The sequence below is a fragment of the Dendrobates tinctorius genome, unplaced genomic scaffold, assembly GCF_039654945.1.
Source record: "Dendrobates tinctorius isolate UK_male_01 unplaced genomic scaffold, ASM3965494v1 ptg000089l, whole genome shotgun sequence".
Classification (NCBI taxonomy): domain Eukaryota; kingdom Metazoa; phylum Chordata; class Amphibia; order Anura; family Dendrobatidae; genus Dendrobates; species Dendrobates tinctorius.
In genome coordinates this window covers 14,273,736-14,291,580 of record NW_027361757.1, presented here as the reverse complement: position 1 = coordinate 14,291,580, position 17,845 = coordinate 14,273,736, and the positions used below count along the sequence as shown (strand labels likewise).

Sequence of the window (17,845 nt, the reverse complement as noted above, 5' to 3'; positions counted from 1 at the left end):
ATCCTTTGCGTGAATGACCGCGAGACTTCACGCTCCCGCGGCGTCATCGCGCATGACAGCGAGATGTCGTGCTACCACGAGATCACAACGTCATTGCGGTCATTTTCGCAAAGGATCGGGAGCGTGGAGAGAGATGGGAACGCTGAGCGGGACGCCGGAAGGTAAGAATAACAATATTTTTTAATTTTAATTCTATTTTTTTACAGGGATATTGTTACCTATAGCCCGGAGATCTCCCCTCCTCCAGATCGTGGGTACCATCCGCAAATGTTCTGCTTACTTTTCGTATGGTGTGCACAGCCACATGCGGAAAGTAAGCAGAACAATGCATTCCTATGGGTGCGGGATCGCCGCGATTCCGCTAAATTAATGAGCATGTTGCGTTTTTTACCGCGTAGCGATTCCGCCGCGGAAAAAACCGCAGCATTAGCACAGCATTGCGGAATCCCACAGGAATGCATGGGAAGCTTATTTTTCGCGGCAAAATCGCGCGTTTAAAACCGCCGCGAAAACGCAAAAAAAACGCGACGTGTGAACATAGCCTGAAAGTGATACAAGGCAGAGGGGGAGACACTGAACTCAATAGATGCCCAAGAAGCACAGGTGACTAAAGAAAGGGTTTTATATATGAAGTCTTACAGATTTTTCATTGTCCTCTTCGTCCTCCTTGTCTGAATCAACAAATAGGTCTGATCCATTATCCTCATCCTCGTCACTCAGGGCTGGATGGTGCTAAACAGGGGGAAATGTATGCTTAGACATAATGCTCATTTACACGAGAAAATTTCTGATAAAATGGTAAGAATAGATATAGATATACAGTGGGTACAGAAAGTATTCAGACCCCTTTAAATTTTTCACTCTTTGTTTCATTGCAGCCATTTGGTAAATTCAAAAAAGGTCATTTTTTTTCTCATTAATGTGCACTCTGCACCCCATCTTGACAGAAAAAAAACAAATGTAGAAATTTTTGCTAATTTATTTAAAAAGAAAAACTGAAATATCACATGGTCATAAGTATTCAGACCCTTTGCTCAGACACTCATAAGTCACATGCTGTCCATTTCCTTGTGATCCTCCTTGAGATGGTTCTACTCCTTCATTGGAGTCCAGCTGTGTTTCATTAAACTGATAGGACTTGATTTGTAAAGGCAAACACCTGTCTATATAAGACCTCACAGTGCATGTCAGACCAAATGAGAATCATAAGGTCAAAGGAACTGGCCAAGGAGCTCAGAGACAGAATTGTGGCAAGGCACACATCTGGCCAAGGTTACAAAAGAATTTCTGCAGTACTCAAGGTTCCTAAGAGCACAGCGGCCTCCATAATCCTTAAATGGAAGAAGTTTGAGACCACCAGAAGTCTTTCTACACCTGGCCGTGAAGCCAACTGAGCAATCGTGGGAGAAGAGCCTTGGTGAGAGAGGTAAAGAAGAACTCCAAGATCACTGTGGCTGAGCTCCAGAGATGCAATAGGGAGATGGGAGAAAGTTCCACAAAGTCAACTATCACTGCAGCCCTCAGTCCATGCCCTCATTATCTCCCGCCTTGACTACTGCAACCTGTCGCCTCCCCTCTAACACTCTTGCACCCCTCCAATCTATTTTAAACTCTGCTGCCCTCCTAATCCACTTGTCCCTGCACTGGCTCCCCCTAACCATGGCATACAAAACCATCCACAACCCGCGCCCTCCACACATCTGTGACCTCGTCTCTCGGTACTTACCTGCACGCAATCTCACAAGACTAAAGGCCCTTTTACATTTAGCGATGCACCAGCGATCCGACCAGCGATCCCACCCGGTCAGGATCGCTGGTGCATCGCTAAATGATCGCTAGTGAGCTTTCATACAGAAAGACCTCACAGCGATGCAGCAGCGACGCAGCGGACGATACTTACCATTCACACACAGCGATCCTGCGTCCTCCCGCCCGCCTCCACGCGTCGCTCGTCGTCACAGCAGGAAGTCTCAGCAGGAAGCGCCCGGCGAGAAATGGAGCCGGGCATTCTCGCGCGATCAGCGATGGACAGCGGGGGAGCCGGTCGGAGGTAAGTATCACACATAGCGATATCGCTAGCAATATCGCTATAACGTCACAAAACCAGTGACGTTTTAGCGATATTGCTAGCGATATCGCTTAGTGTAAAACCCCCTTTACTTCTCTACTACCCTCTTATCTCCTCTTCCCACAATCGCATAAAAGAGTTCTCCCATGCATCCCCCCTATTCTGGAACTCTCTACCACAACATATCAGACTCTCGCCTACCTTGGAAACCTTCAAAAAGAGCCTGAAGACCTACCTCTTCCGACAAGCCTACAACTTGCAGTAACCACCGATCCACCAAACCACTGCACGACCAGCTCTACCCTCGCCTACTGTATCCTCACCCATCCCTTGTAGATTGTGAGCCCTCGCGGGCAGGGTCCTTTCTCCTTCTGTACCAGTCGTGACTTGTATTGTTTAAGATTACTGTACTTGTTTTTATTATGTATACCCCCTCTCACATGTAAAGCACCATGGAATAAATGGCGCTATAATAAAATATAATAATAATAATAATAATAATAATAATAATAATAAATGACAACACCAGAGAACATAACATAAAACAAACAGTATCTCTCACTGGTTTCTTTTCTTCATCCGAGTTGTTACCATAGTCTTCTTCTGACTCCTGTGGTTGGAAACAACAGATTAAGGTTTTGTCCAAAATATTACAAGGAACCATAATATCAGTAATAGGAAGAAAACAATTACAGCAAAAACTGCAGGAGAGAAACAACACAACTATGTATATACTTCAACATCTAATATATAATTATCAAAAAACTCTGTCACACACTTCCGGCTCTTGTGTCGCTTCCACAATGCACCGCGACAGAAGTACGCTGACCGCCATATGGAACACCCAAGTTATGGGTATTCCGATATGGCGGCCAGGAGTCATATCCCCAGTCAAGCCACGTGTGCACCACTCATTGGCTGAGCCGCCCGCCGGATGGGCGGCTCAGCCAATGAGGGGGCGGGATTCAAATCCCCCGCCAAGGCGCGCGGCACCGCTCATTAGCTGAGTCACCCCTGGCTGCGCGGCTTTGGTGGGGGATTCAAATCCCGCGCGGCACCACTCATTGGCTCAATCGGCGGGGCGGGGGAATTTGAATTCCGAGCCGCTCATTGGCTGAGCGTCAGGGGTGCTCAGCCAATGAGCGATGCCGTGCGGCTTTGGCAGGGGATTCATATCCCGTGCGGCACCGCTCAATGGCTCAGCCGGCGGGGGATTCAAATCCCCCTCCACAGCCGCGAGGCACCGCTCAATGGCTGAGCTGCCCGCCGGGGGGGGGTAGGATGTTCATTTCACTGCACTCCCGATGCAATAGCATCGGGCCTATTTCTAGTTATTGCATAAAAAGCAAAATGATTCCAGAAAGTGACAGCAGGGCTGGTTCCAGGTTTTCGTGGGCCCTGGGCAAAAACAGTCTCAGTGGGTCCCCTTAACACATACCACAATTCATGATGCACAGATACAGCTGAGAAATATAGGTGTACAGATTTCACTTACATCTTACATGAGTGATATCTATAGTAAATTCTACAATAGCTCAGAAACCGGATGGTATAATCCTCCATACAGAATAATGAGCCCCATATATTGCTCCATACATAAAAATGAGCCCCATATATTGCTCCGTACAGAATAATGAGCCCCATATATTGCTCCATACAGAATAATAGGCCCCATATATTGCTCCATACATTATAATGAGTCCCATATATTGCTACATACAAAATAATGAGCCCCATATAATGTTCCATACAGAATAATGGACACCATATAATGCACCATACAGAATGAGCCCCATATTTTGCCTCCATACAGTATAATGAGCCCCATATTTTGCCTCCATACAGTATAAAGAGCCCCATAAAATGCTTCATACAGAATAGGCCTCATAATGCGCCATACCGAATAGGCCCAATTTAATGCTCCATACAATATATGATGGGCCCCATATATTGCTCCAAATAGAATGAGCCCCATATAGTGCTCCATATATAACTGGCCCCATAAGATGCTCTATATGTAATTGGCCCCATAAAATGCTCCATATATAATTGGCCCCATAAGATGCTCCATATACAATTGGCCCCATAAGATGCTCCATATATAATTGGCCCCATAAGATGCTCCATATATATATTTGGCCCCATAAGATGCTCTATATAAAGTTGGCTCCACAAGATGCTGTCATGATCCAGGTTGGATCTGACAGATAAATGTAGAAGTAACCTTTTTTTTTTCCTTCAGCTGTGCTTAAGGTTGGTTTTTGCCCCCGGTGGCCGTTATGGTCATTGCACTGGTGTTTTTAGTTCTAGTTGGCCCCCGGTGGTGGTTAATGTTATTGCACGGGAATCACTAACAGGTGTGATGGCTCAATAAAGGTGTGTCAGTTGTGCTCACTCACTGTTGGTGATATTATTGGTCTTTTCCAACCATCCTGGGTGAAGGAAGGAGCTGGAGGAGAGTCCCGGGCAGCTCAGTCAGAGTCCTGGAGTGGCAGCTATGGTGGAGAGCTGGACTCTGTTGCTGGACAGTTGCACTCAGGTGCTGGACTCTGTTGCTGGACAGTTGCACTCAGGTGCTGGACTCTGTTGCTGGACAGTTGCACTCAGGTGCTGGACTCTGTTGCTGGACAGTTGCACTCAGGTGCTGGACTCTGTTGCTGGACAGTTGCACTCAGGTGCTGGACTCTTGCTGGGAGCATTAGCAACAGAGCTAAGCTAAGTGGTGTTCCCTGTTTGTCACTTTCCCTTATGTGTTTCAGTGCAGTGGTGGGATTAGTGTCTGCACCGTCCACTTCACTAGAAAGGGCTAGGTGCAGTGCGAGCTAGGGATATTAGGTATTCTGATCGGCGCCCGGTGCGGAACCGGCCTAGTGATCGTTAGGAGTGTAGAGACACTGACTCAGGGGAGTGCAGGAGGTCTCCACGTCCCCTGTCGCAGGGCCACCATTGTAATTGTTTCCTTGGTTTTCCCCTTTATTCTGAAATTCGCCCTCCTGGAGGCATGTATCCAGACATACGTGTACCACTGTAATTCGCCTGCTGGAGGCAGTGTATCCGGCTGCACGTGCTATTATTTAAATTCGCCCTGCTGGAGGCGGTGTATGCAGGGTCATGCGTGTCATATAAATTCGCCCTGCTGGAGGCGTGTCCAGTCCCACGTGACCATGACAGATGCTCCATATAAAATTGGCCCCATAAGATGCTTCATTTATAATACGCCTCATAAGATGCTCCATATATAATTGGCCCTATATATAGCTCCAAACATTAAAAGAAAAAAAAACCAAAATACTCATCTCTACTCGCTGGCCGCTGCTCTGCTCCAGGCTCCTCAGCGGCGGCATCTTCCGGCTCTCTGCACTGTGACTGTTCAGGCAGAGGGCGAACACTAGTCACATCATCGCGCCCTCTGACCTGAACGTCACAGTCAGAGGACACGGAAAACGCTGCAGTGATGGAACGGGAGGGATGCATAGCAAGCGGGCACTACTCAGGGCCCTGGCACTTGCCCAGGTGCTGATGCAGGCCCTGAGTGACAGGAAGTGTTATTTGTGGGCATCACAGGCACAACGGTAAGGTAACACTTCTCTGTAACAAGATTGTGTCAATGAGGTATAATTAGCAATATGAGAAAAACTTAATCAGATAGTGATTCAGTAGCTGAAGTTTTTTTTTTGGAAGGGCGATCTCTTCAAAAAGGTCCAACAGCTAACGAGGAGGGTCAATATTGGCTAGTGACACTTCTTGCAGGGCTGATTGCAAGGCAGCAACATCTATGAACTGAATTTACATTTATAATGCATGTCATTGATGAACAAACATGTCACTCCGCTTTCATTCACAAAAGATTCTGTTTGCTCTTGCTTTCCCCTGGCAAACCGGTCTTCCTCCTTTGCACAGAAGAGGAGCAAACACCCAAAACATGATTCAAAGAATGCAGTTTCTGCTTTGGCTTTTTATCATAAGTTTCGTGGCAAGACTCATTAAAAGGGTCAATATTGACTTTTAGGATTGCTATCCCCAATAGGTGGGGCTAGTGCGCCTCTTCTTTTACTCTCTGAGGAGACTAATTGCATATTTAAATTCCCAGAAAAACATTTAATGGCCTAAAAGTCTCCTTAGGCTTGCTTGGTATTCTCCACAAGGAGAGACATTACCTCTCAGACCAGCTCTCTTAGCTGTAAATGTTAAAATTCTGGTAAGGAGAAGAATGGCTTTGGGGCACCCCCACTATTAAACAACTGCTCCTCTATCTATGCCTATGCTGATTACCATATTTTTCAGACTATAACATGCACCTAAGTTTTAGAGCGGGAAATTAGGAAAAAAAATGTAAGCAAAAAATGTGGTCAACTATGTACACAATATCCCCTATCCTGGTATATATGGTCCCCTCATCCCCATCCTGATACACATGGCCCCCCATCCCTATCCTGGTATGCATGGCTCCCTCATCCCTACCCTGGCAGGAATGACCGCCCTCATCCCTATACTAGTATGCATGGCCCCATCCCTATCCTGGTAAGGGACCCTATCTCATCCTAGTATGCTTGGCCCCCATCCTTATCTTGGTATGCAGGGCTCCCATCTCATCCTAGTATGAAGGGCCCCATCCTATTCTGGTATGATTAGCTACCATTCCGGTCCTGGAATGCATGGCTCCATCCTTATACTTGCCCTCCACCCTGGTATGCATGGCCCTATCAGAAAACATAAAACTACTTAAGAGAAATGAATATTCAGAAATGAACATTCATTTCTCTTAAGTAGAGGCACACGTGACTGCTAGCAGCAGCAGGAAGCCGGCGGACGACACTGCGCGCTACTGAAGAGAAATGAATACTCACTGCTATCTGCGCACAGTCCCAGCAAGTATTCCGTCTGTGCCATGCGCTGCTTACAAGCATAAAGCAGTTGCTGGCACCAGAGCAGGACACTGCGAGGGAGCGCCGGTTAGGTAAGGGTAATTTATTTATTTTTTTTAATGCTTTCTGATGGGGCCATGGACTACCATGCATATCAGGACTGGGTCAATCATACCAAGATACTATTATTGAACAGAAATGAATATTCATTGAATGCGGTGAATATTCATTTCTCTTTAGCAGCAGGAACAAGAGTTACCTGCAGCTGCAGCCTCCTGTGACCCGCTGCTCCGCGGATGCCGCTCTCCCAGCTCCCCACCATAGCCAGAGTCAGTACATCCAGACTATAAAGACGCACACCCCATTTTCCTCCACATTTTTGGAAGAAAAAAAAGTGCATCTTATAGTCCGAAAAATACGGTACTATAATTTTATGGCAACATAACAATTATGATAAACCACAGTTATTGCTGATCTTCTCCAGCATACCATAGTTGTAATAGATCGGAAAAAAAGCAAATTGTGATAACAGGCCAGAGTACATAGGGCCATAAAGTCAGACTCTACACAGCAACAATGGCTGCAAGCATCAGCAAAGGAGAAATGCTGACAACATTGTAAGAAATAAACAAAAAATAATACCTCATCATTATCTTTGTCGTCTTCCTCCTCACTGTCAATAGCGCTCCCCCGATCATTATCTACAGACCCTTCTGTGGGAACATAAAAGCATTACTGAGCATCATCAGTAAAACGTGCTATACAAGAAAAGCACACATGGGTATAAATCTGCATAAGAAAACAGTAAACTACATTAATGCTAAAAACAGAGGTTGGAATATTCTCTATGTTAACCCCTTCACGACCTTTGACGTATATTTATTTCAAAGGTCGGGTTAATGTGGGCTTGCATGCCGAGCTCACTACTTTCCCCGCACATGATGGCTGATTTAAGTAGTCATCATGTGCCTTTAGCAAGTGGAGCAGTGCTCTGGCCATGGCTGTTGACCTGCAACATCCTGCTGTCAGTCTCTAAAATCAGGATTTAACATGCACCAGCAGGAAGCCCGTCATTCATACAGCCCATCATTGCACCTGTCATGAGATCATAGGGTACCGATGGGTTGTCATGACAGCCAGGGGTCAGCTGAAAAGCCCCATGCCCGTCATTACGATACTCTTGTGAACGCTGGCTCGAGGCATGGAGATCGTGATTTCTGCTAACGTTATGTTTGTAAAAATTCCGATCAAAAGTATAAAATAAATTACTCCGATCTGTAACCGGCATAATGAGAAAAAAAAAGAAAAAAAAAAAAAATCAAAAACGCCAGAATTACGTTTTTTTTTTTTGGACTGCAGGAACACTGCAATAAAATGCAATAAGAGGTGATCGAAACATCATATCTACTCCAAAATGATATCAATAAAAACGTCAGCTCAGGGAGCAAAAAACAAGCCTCACCCAGCCCCAGATCTTAAAAAATGAAAATGCTACGGGTCTCGGAAAATGGCGATACAAGCAAATTCTTTTTTTTTTTGCTTACAAATTTCTGAATTTTTTTTTTCACCATGTAAATAAAAAAAGAAAAAAATCATGCATGTTTGGTATTTGTGTACTTGTACTAACCTGGAGAACTATACTGCCAGGTCAGTTTTTCCATATAGCGAACATGGTAAATAAACAAAAAAAAAAAAATTTGTGGTGCTGCACTTTTTCGCAATTTCAAAGCATTCGGAATTTTTTTCTCGCTTTCCAGTGCGTCAAATGATAAAATGGATAGGGTATTGGAAAAGTACAACTCGTCCAGCAAAAAAACAACCCTCATATGGCTGTGTGGAAGGAAAAATGAAAAAATGGTTGTTGGAACAAGGGGAGAAAAAAAACTAAAGCGCAAAAGAAAAAAAAAAAAAAAAAAAAAGGAGGGGGTTAATGATACTCCAAGTCAAAGTATTTTTCTAAGTTTTTTTTTTCTTTCCCATCACATCTGCCATCAAGAGAAAGAGGCGCACCACAATACACAAAGTTGGATGGTTTAGCCAAAATCAGAGGGTTTTTTGACTGACTTTGCTCTTATGTGTATGGGGACAGCAAACAAAACACCCAATATCTGAAAGGGAACAGCTGATCAGCGTCACATTTCATTATAGGAAAATTTTCAGTAAAAGTTGCATTGTAATCTCTGGTGCTTGTATGCAAGAGTCCAGTGGACGGTACTACTCAGTGATTGACAGTCTTCTCTGTATCGCGGTGCAGTAGTCAATCACTAGTAGGACTTCCCACTGATTTCCTATAACAAAGTGGATGTTAACCTCCGCCATAGGGAAATAGCAGTGAAAAAAAAAAAAAAAATTACCTTCACTTGATAGGTCCCCAAGCCCTACATCTTCTTGCTGCATGAATAACTGAGAGCCAATTAAATACGGTAATGGGCGATCTATGTATAAATCCTAAAAATAAGCCAGATAAACTTGTTATTCAGACAAAATAGTTTCATCAAATGAAAACTTCCAAAGTGTATAAAAACACAGGAGTAAGTGAGTGAAGAAACGGGTCTCAATGACCCCTCATCTATCGCATATCTACATGCATAAATGTAAAGGTATCTGCTGTTTAGAGATGCGCAGCTCTTTTCAAATTTGCCAAATTGAATCTCAAAATGTTCGAATTTGAATGAAACCATACATTTCTAGCAATTTAACTCAAAACTGACTATCTGCTCATCTCTAATACTGATGTTCCTATAAAGAACTGACTCTACTAAAGCCAAATCCGCCCTTGATGTCTGCTAGTGGTGGCTATTACATTTGACAGTGACAGTTCGCTCGTGGCTGTCATCATATACAGGACAATGTGCATAATAAAGCAATGTATATTTACAATGAAACCTAAAAGGGAACCTGTTACTCTATTCTTGCTTTCCAGATCACGGGCAGCATGAATCAGAGCCTGGCTACATGATTACAGATAAGTACGGTTTTCTCTGCGAAGATTCAGTTGACTGACAGGTCTCTCCCTATATACAGAGATGAAAGAGATCTGTCAATCACCCGAAGCGGTGTGGGAAAAATCTGCCCGGGGAGCGCATCGAACTCAGCTCGTCTTTACGGTTAGTTCTTGAACTCTAATCCAACTATGCTTTCTCTGGCGGAGTGGTACATTACCTTTGGCTCCAGAATAAGTTCCACTCTTTCATTCACTTCCTCATCCTCAGAATCGGAGTTTCCTGCCTTGATGTCAAGTTGTTCAAATGCAGTTTCCAGGACTCGTAACCCAAAATTAACAGCTTCTTGGATTTTGGGGATTAATTCTACTTCCTTCTGTTCTCTGGTTTTCTCCTTTCAAAAATGAAGAAAATTTATCAAATCGATATGAAAAAACAAAAAAAACAAAACAGGATTTTGGTTGCTTACCATAAAATCTGTTTCTCAGAGTCTTCATTGGGGGACACAGGAACGGTGGGTGCGTGCTGCTGCCACTAGGAGGTTGACACTATGCCATAAAAAAAAATGATAACTCCGCCTCCGCAGTATACACCCCTCCGACCGGCTGTAGGACAATCAGTTAGTGAAAAAGCAGTAGGAGGAGACATTATCATGCAAGTCATCATATATTCATTACAAGTAAAAGTCATGGGAGGGTGCCGTGTCCCCCAATGAAGACTGAGAAACAAATTTTACGGTAAGCAACCAAAGTCCTGTTTTCTCTTCCGTCTCATTGGGGGACACAGGAACCGTGGGACGCCCCAAAAGCAGTTCCTGGGGTGGGAAAAGACAGGTCGGAGAACTCATCACTGCCACCTGCAAGATTCTTCTGCTTAGGCTGGCGTCCGTTGAAGCATAGGTATGGACCTTATAGAACCTTGAAAAGGCCATTCTGATCCAGCGGGCAATTGTTGCCTTAGAGGCCGGAAGGCCTCTTCTCAGCCCATTGGAGATAACAAAAAAGCGAGTCCGCCTTCCTGAAGGGAGCGGTACTGGCCAAATAGAGCCTTAGCGCCCTTGACCAAGTCTAGCTTATTCAAAGAACGCTCCAGAGGATGGGTTGGAGCAGGACAAAATGACGGAAGGATTACATCCTCGTTCAGGTGGAAGGCCGATACCACCTTGGGAAGAAAGTTAGGCGGCCGCAAAACAACCTTGTCCTGTTGCATAATTAGGAATGGAGGGCAACAGGACAATGCCGCTAATTCTGAAAGCCGCCTAATAGAGGTGATGGCTACGAGAAATACCACCTTCCAGGACAACAAAGACACGGGAGTTTCCTGGAGGGGTTCAAAGGGTAAATCTGTCAAGGCTTCCAAGACCGAGTTAAGATCCCATGGAGCCACAGGGGATCTGTAAGGCGGGGCCGCTTGTGCCACTCCTTGCAGAAAGGTCTTAACCTGTAAACGGGAGGCCACATTTCTTTGAAAAAGAATAGAGAGAGCAGATACCTGGCGTTTCAAGGAACTTAGGGCCAGACCGCCATCTAACCCTGCCTGGAGAAAAGCTAGGACAGATGGCAGGGAACAGGGCATAGGTGTGATGTGATTAGACTCACACCAGCCAAAATAGGCCTTCCAGGCTCAATAATAGACCCTTGAAGAGGATGGCTTCCTAGCCTGGATGATTGTATTAATGACTTAGTCCAAAAATCCCGCTGCTCTCAGTATTGTAGTTTCAACGGCCATGCCATCAAATAGAGCAACCGAGAATTAGAGTGGTAAAACGGCCCCTGAGCCAGGAGATCTGGTCTGTCGGGGAGTCTCCAGGGGGTGCCTGTGAGATTGATAATTTCTCCGAACCAGGCCCTCCTGGGCCAGTACGGGGCGATCAATATGACCGGCACCCCTTCCGCCTTGATCTTCTTTAGCAGTCTGGGCAGGAGAGGAAGGGGAGGGAACAGGTAAGGGAGTCTGAACTGTGTCCAGGGAATGACCAGCGCGTCGACCCCTATTGCTAGAGGATCGCGGTATCTTGAGACAAACTGTTGGACCTTTCTGTTCTGTCGCGATGCCAGGAGGTCCACGTCTGGAGTCCCCCATAGCCGACATATCTGACGGAACACGTCCTGATGTAAGGACCATTCTCCTGCCGCGAGCCCCTCCCGACTGAGGAAGTCGGCAGCCGTGTTGTCGGGAACGTAAACCGCCAAAATTGCGGTTTCTGCCAAGTTGAAGATTCTGGATACCTCGGCCAGTGCCCAGGGACTCCTGGTTCCCCTTTGTATGCCACCGCCGTGGCATTGTCCGTTTGAATCCGGACTGGCTGGTTGTTGAGGTATCTTTCCCAATGTAGGAGTACTAGAAAGACCGCCCTCAGATCTAGAATATTGATTGTGCGGATTCTCGCCTCGACCATCGTCCCTGGACCGTCAGGTGGCGGAATCCTGCGCCCCAGCCCAGGAGACTGGCATCTGTAGTTACTACCTGCCAGTGGACAGGGGGAAAAGGCCATCCCAGATGAACGAGGGGGAGGTCAGTCACCACTTGAGGGACTCCCTGGTCTGAATGGAAGGGAGGAAGGGGCGATCCAGCGAAGAGATGGACCTGTCCCACTGAAGGAGGATGTTCCTCTGCAGTATCCTGGAACGGAACAGGGCAAAGGGTATTGCCTCTGAAGTTGCCACCGTCCTTCCCAGGACTCTCATGGCAGCGCGAAAGGATAGAAGCCGGAATTTCAACAGAGAGCAAATTCCCTGCTGGAGGGTAATCCACTTTCTTTCTGGGAGAAAGACCCTCGAGCAGCGGGAGTCGATTATCATCCCTAAGAGTTCTAGGCGTTGTGTTGCTGTTAGGCGAGATTTCTCCCTGTTTATGATCCAACCAAACTGGGACAGCGTGTTTAAAACTACCGCTAGATTTTTCTGGGCATGAGAGAAGGAGGGCGCTTTGACGAGAATATCGTCGAGATATGGTTCCAATATTATGCCTCTGACCCTTAATATAGCTACCATCGCTGCCATAATCTTTGTAAAAATTCTGGGGGCTGTTGCTAGCCCAAATAGCAGGGCCACAAACTAGAAATGCTGCTTTTGGACAGTAAAACGCAGAAACCTTTGATGTTCCTGAAAATGGGGACGTGCAGGTAGGCGTCCCGGATATCTATGGAACATAGGAATTCCTGATCCTCCATAGAAATAATTACCGACTGAATCGATCACATCCTGAAATGGCGTAAGCGGACCCATCTGTTTAGCCTTTTGAGGTCTAGTATGGGACAAACAGCCATCCTTTTTTGGTATCACAAACGGGTTTGAGTAAAAGCCGGTAAAACGTTCCTGCTCGGGAACGATCCTGCTTTGAGGAGAGGGTCGACTGCCGCAAAAAAAAAAAACCTAGAGCCATAGAAGCGTCTTTTGGTGGTTGCAATAGAAAGAAGCGATCTCGCAGAAGCGCGTTGAAGTCTATCTTGCATCCTGTCGATACTACCTCCTTTACCCAGATATCCTCTACTGAACTCTGCCAGACATCTCTTATGAGAAGGCAGCCACCTAGTCTGGGAGAGGTACTGGGAAGGGAGTTGGACTCCCTGCTGGCGTCAGGCTGAAGTGGCTCTGCCACGGCAGCTCTGCTGTTGGAACTGCGGGAATGGCAAGAAAGGGTGGCCCAAAAGGATACATTCCTCCTATCTCTCGGTGCTTGCGACCTCTGTGGGCACTGAGCATAAGTGCCTGTCGCTGGGGTACGGCGAAAGGGCTGAGCCCTACGTTTGAAAACATATCGACGAGGCCTGGCCTGAGGGAGAAGGGAGCTTGTACCCCCTGTTGCATCCTTAATAATTTGATCTAACATTGACCCAAAGAGCCGGGTGCCCTGAAATGGCAGATTGGTCAGTGATTTCTTTGGGGACAAATCAGCCTGCCACGTTACTAGATGCTTGAGCTGCGCAAGACACGGCATCCAGGGCTGTTGATACCATATACCTCCCGGCATGAGAGATTTGATCTGCGAACTCCACCAGTTCCGCTGGGGGTGCCCCGGCCAATATGCCATGTCTAAGCTGTTTGGCCCATTCTGTAACAGACTTAGCTACCCAGGCTGAGGCGAAGGCTGGATACAATGTAGCGGCTGCTGCCTCAAAGGCAGATTTTGCCATGGATTCTATCCTCCTATCATTGAGATCCTTGAGGGCTGCCCCACTGGCGAGTGGGAGGACTGTATTGGTAGCGAGTCTGGACACTGGTGGATCCACCGAAGGGGAGGCGGGCCAGTTGGCGGTGAGATCTGGAGAGAAAGGATATAGAATCCCAAAACGACTTCCTCTCTGAAACCGCCTGGTTGGGATTTCCCTTGCCAACACTTCCTCAAAATCCTTGTGGGAGGCGAAGACCCTAGAGGGGGACTTATGACGCTTAAATGAAAAAGCCTGATCATTAGGTATTGTAGTGGCCTCCCCAATGTTAAAGGTCTCATTGACTGCGGCAATGAGGCCCTGAACCATATCCTTGACGCCCTGGGACTGTTCTGGCCCGTTCTCAGAGTGTGTCTCCGACAATGCCTCGCCTGATTCCGGGATGAGGACCGGGAGGAGTCAGACGGCCAGAGGAATTCTGACGGTGAGATGGAGTGAGAAGGGAACCTGGGATGGTGGTCCTGTTTAAACCTTTTATGGCCTCTAGAAGGCCCAAAAGGAGGCTCCTTTGGTGCTCCTGTGTCCACTGGAGTCTGAAGTGGCAATCTGTTAAGCACCGTTACCAAGGTCTGTGATACCTTGGTAAGGTCGGCCACGGACTTAGATAAGGAAGAGGCCCATCCTGGACACTCACTGTCTCCCGTGGCGATGGATGGCCCCTGGGCGGCAGGCAGGGTGGCTTCCTCCTGCTCCAGGGATAATGTGGGAGCTCTGACAGGCAAAGCGGGGGGCTGCACCTGCTCTATATCGTAGGTGACACCGTAGGTCTGCTGCAATCTGAGTGGCGAGGACTGACCTGAAGGAAGCCTGACATTGCATTTGGTACATACAAAATATTTGACCAAGGTCACTGAAGCGGATGAGGAGGAGCGGGACTGCTCATCCTTGGGCATACTGACAGGCTTTACCTGGACGACCGTCGGGGGTAGAAAGCGGAGTGAGGGAGTAACCTGTAATGCAGTACTTACATACCCTTGACCTGTGTCCCCGCCGCAGCTGCCGCCCGAAGGCTGATGAGGGGGAGAGAGAGCGCAAGAGAGCGAGGTGAACAGCCCTGCCACGGCCTAGATGTTTTATGAAATCCCCACCCGGAAGCAGTGGGCGGGGCCCTGCTCTGGCCTCCTGGAGCACCAAGATGGCGCTGGTACAGGAAGAGGAAGCCGAGGGGCGGAGCCTGCCGGAAGTCAGAATCTGACGTCGGCTGTGCTGGGCTCCTTCTGAAGCCCAGGGCCATAACGCTGCCACGGGAGGGGGGATGGAACCATGCTGCACCGCGTGCTTGAAAGTAAGTGTTGGCTCTTAACATAATTATAGAGCCCGGGCTGGTGAGCAGATCATACAACGCTGCAGCCTCTTACCTCCAGTTCACCCTGTAACAGGGGTCGGTTATCTGCATGAAAAGATTGCTGTCCCAAACCTTTTCTGCAGGGCGTCTCTCTCGATCATCAGGCTCTGGTGGGTGAGTGATGGGAGACGAAGGTCAGGACCAGGAGCTGCCACCTGAACACAAGTCTTGTGTTAGGGGTTAGGGTCCTGCCAGTGCGATTCATGAGGATACAGGGTGGCAGTACACGCGTACGCATGATCCCGGTGTGGGAATACAGATGTAGCAGATCTATTCTGTATCCCTCCATGGTTACCTGAAAAGGAAAGACGCACATTGAGGTAGGCATGGGTCTGCGAGAGACCCCTGTCCACCTCCTGCTGACACTAAGCAAAACGGATTGTCCTACAGCCGGTCGGAGGGGTGTATACTGCGGAGGCGGAGTTAACAATTTTTTCATGGCATAGTGTCAACCTCCTAGTGGCAGCAGCACACACCCACGGTTCCTGTGTCCCCTCAATGAGACGAAAGAGAAAAAACATTAAGAGAGAAGAGTAATAAAAACACTAAGTATTATGCAAACACTGCTATAGGAACACAATAAATTGTGTCTAAAGATCCATTTCACCTCCCCACTTTACTTCTGTCATGTTTACCATCTCAGTTTTTCATTTCTGGACTAAGCTAGAGCACTATGTGATGCCCGTGTTTATACGGTATATTAGTCCTACAGCTCTTACGTTGGTATATTTGGTGTGGACACTGCACTCCATATTCCTCCTGCTCACCCCCGCCAGTCATCTACACTGAAACAGCCAATAATAAAATGCACAATAAGGCCTGTTTCACACTTCCGTTTGTCTCCATCAGTCGTTTTTTGCGTTTTGCAAAAAAACGGATCCGCCATTTTTCTTGGCGGATCCTTTTTCCCCCCCATAGACTTGCATTACCGGCAGATCTTGATGGATGGCCATCCGTTGGATCCGTTTTTTTTGCGGATCCGCCAAGATTTTGGCGTCCGCTGACAAAACTGGACGGACAATGCAACGTTTTTCTAGCTGGCCGGATCTCTCTCTCTCCTCGCACAACAAAGCGTACGAATCTTAGTGATGAGCGAGTATAATCATTGCTTGGGTTTTCCCAAGCATGCTCGGGTGATCTCCGAGTATTTGGATGTGCTTGGAGATTTAATTTGTGTCGCCGTAGGCCCGTAGCTGCATGATTTGCGGCTGCTAGACAGCCTGAATACATGTGGGGATTGCCTGTTTGTTAGGGAATCCCCACATGTATTCAGGCTATCAAGTAGCCGCAAATCATTCAGCTGTGGGAATACAAATTAACTCTCCGAGCACACCAAAGTACTCGGAGATCACCCGAGCAACGAGCATACTCGCTCGTCACCACCGGCCCGATGTACCCGAAGCACCATGGCGGGTCCAATTAAGCAGCTGATTAACAAGGATGCCTGTGATTAGACACTTGCCAATATGATATTGATGGCTTATTCTAAGTATAGACCATCAGCATTAGGGCATGTCCACGTTGCACCTTTTTTTTTTTTAAAACATTTTTTGTGCAGGAAAAAGCTGCAGAAAGAGGTTTTTATTAATTCAAATAAAAAATATACATGTTGTGTTTTAACTAAAATAAAAAGGGCTAAATTACATAAAGGATATATGCTTGAAAACCCACTAACGTAGCTGAGTGTTTTCGTTGTCGATTGTCAGGCAAAGTTCAAGTGCTGCATATTTCACACTTTTTTTGTTTCCCAAAACTAGTACTGTCCTTCTAGACTTCCTTCTTAGCACAAAAAGAAAAAAAAAAAACCACAGGGATTTGTGTGTGTACTCACCGTAAAATCCTTTTCCCCGGACCCAATTATTGGGGGATACAGGACCATGGGTGTTATGCTGCTGCCACTAGGAGGACACTAAGCAAATGCACAAAGAAAATTGTCTCCTCCGCCACAGTATACACCCTCTGCTGGCTCTATCAGTTCGGTGCTAAAGCCGTAGGAGTTCACAGATAGCCAACAAAGAATGCAACATGTCAAAAACACAAACTACAAGTTAAGAGGGTGCGTGCTGTGTCCCCCAATGATTGGCTCGGAGAAAAGGATTTTATGGTGAGTACACACAAATCCCTGTTTCTCCTTCGCCTCATTGGGGGACACAGGACCATGGGACGTCCTAAAGCAGTCCCTGGGTGGGAAACAGCACAACAGCTGAAACCTTAACTACCCAGCGATTAATCTGGTCTACAGATGTGCTACTGTCGATTGCAGAACTTGTCTGCCAAGGGCAGTATCTGAAAAGGCTTGAGAATGAATTTCGTAGTACCTAACAAACGTATGAAGATTGGACCAAGTTTCAGTACAACAGGTCTGCATGGCTAACGCCTGGAGACAAAAGGCCCAGGAAGCGCTCACTGACCGAATGGAATTTGCCATGAGCCTTTCCAGATAGGCTGACGTCT

At 46.9% G+C, this 17,845-nt stretch overlaps 1 protein-coding gene across 3 annotated transcripts in view; it reads right to left on the bottom strand.

Annotated features, from left to right (window-relative positions):
* The window catches only part of LOC141098232 (WASH complex subunit 2-like), a 125,927-nt gene that overhangs the window by 91,418 nt on the left and 16,664 nt on the right, over positions 1–17,845 (bottom strand). For all 3 annotated transcript variants that reach the window (XM_073585837.1, XM_073585838.1, XM_073585840.1), the window contains exons 4-8: positions 10,096–10,269; positions 9,288–9,381; positions 7,576–7,646; positions 2,631–2,678; positions 640–732 (exon numbers count right to left, since the gene is read on the bottom strand). In XM_073585837.1, coding sequence (XP_073441938.1) covers positions 640–732; positions 2,631–2,678; positions 7,576–7,646; positions 9,288–9,381; positions 10,096–10,269 — 480 coding nt within the window. The remainder of the gene's footprint in view (positions 1–639; positions 733–2,630; positions 2,679–7,575; positions 7,647–9,287; positions 9,382–10,095; positions 10,270–17,845) is intronic.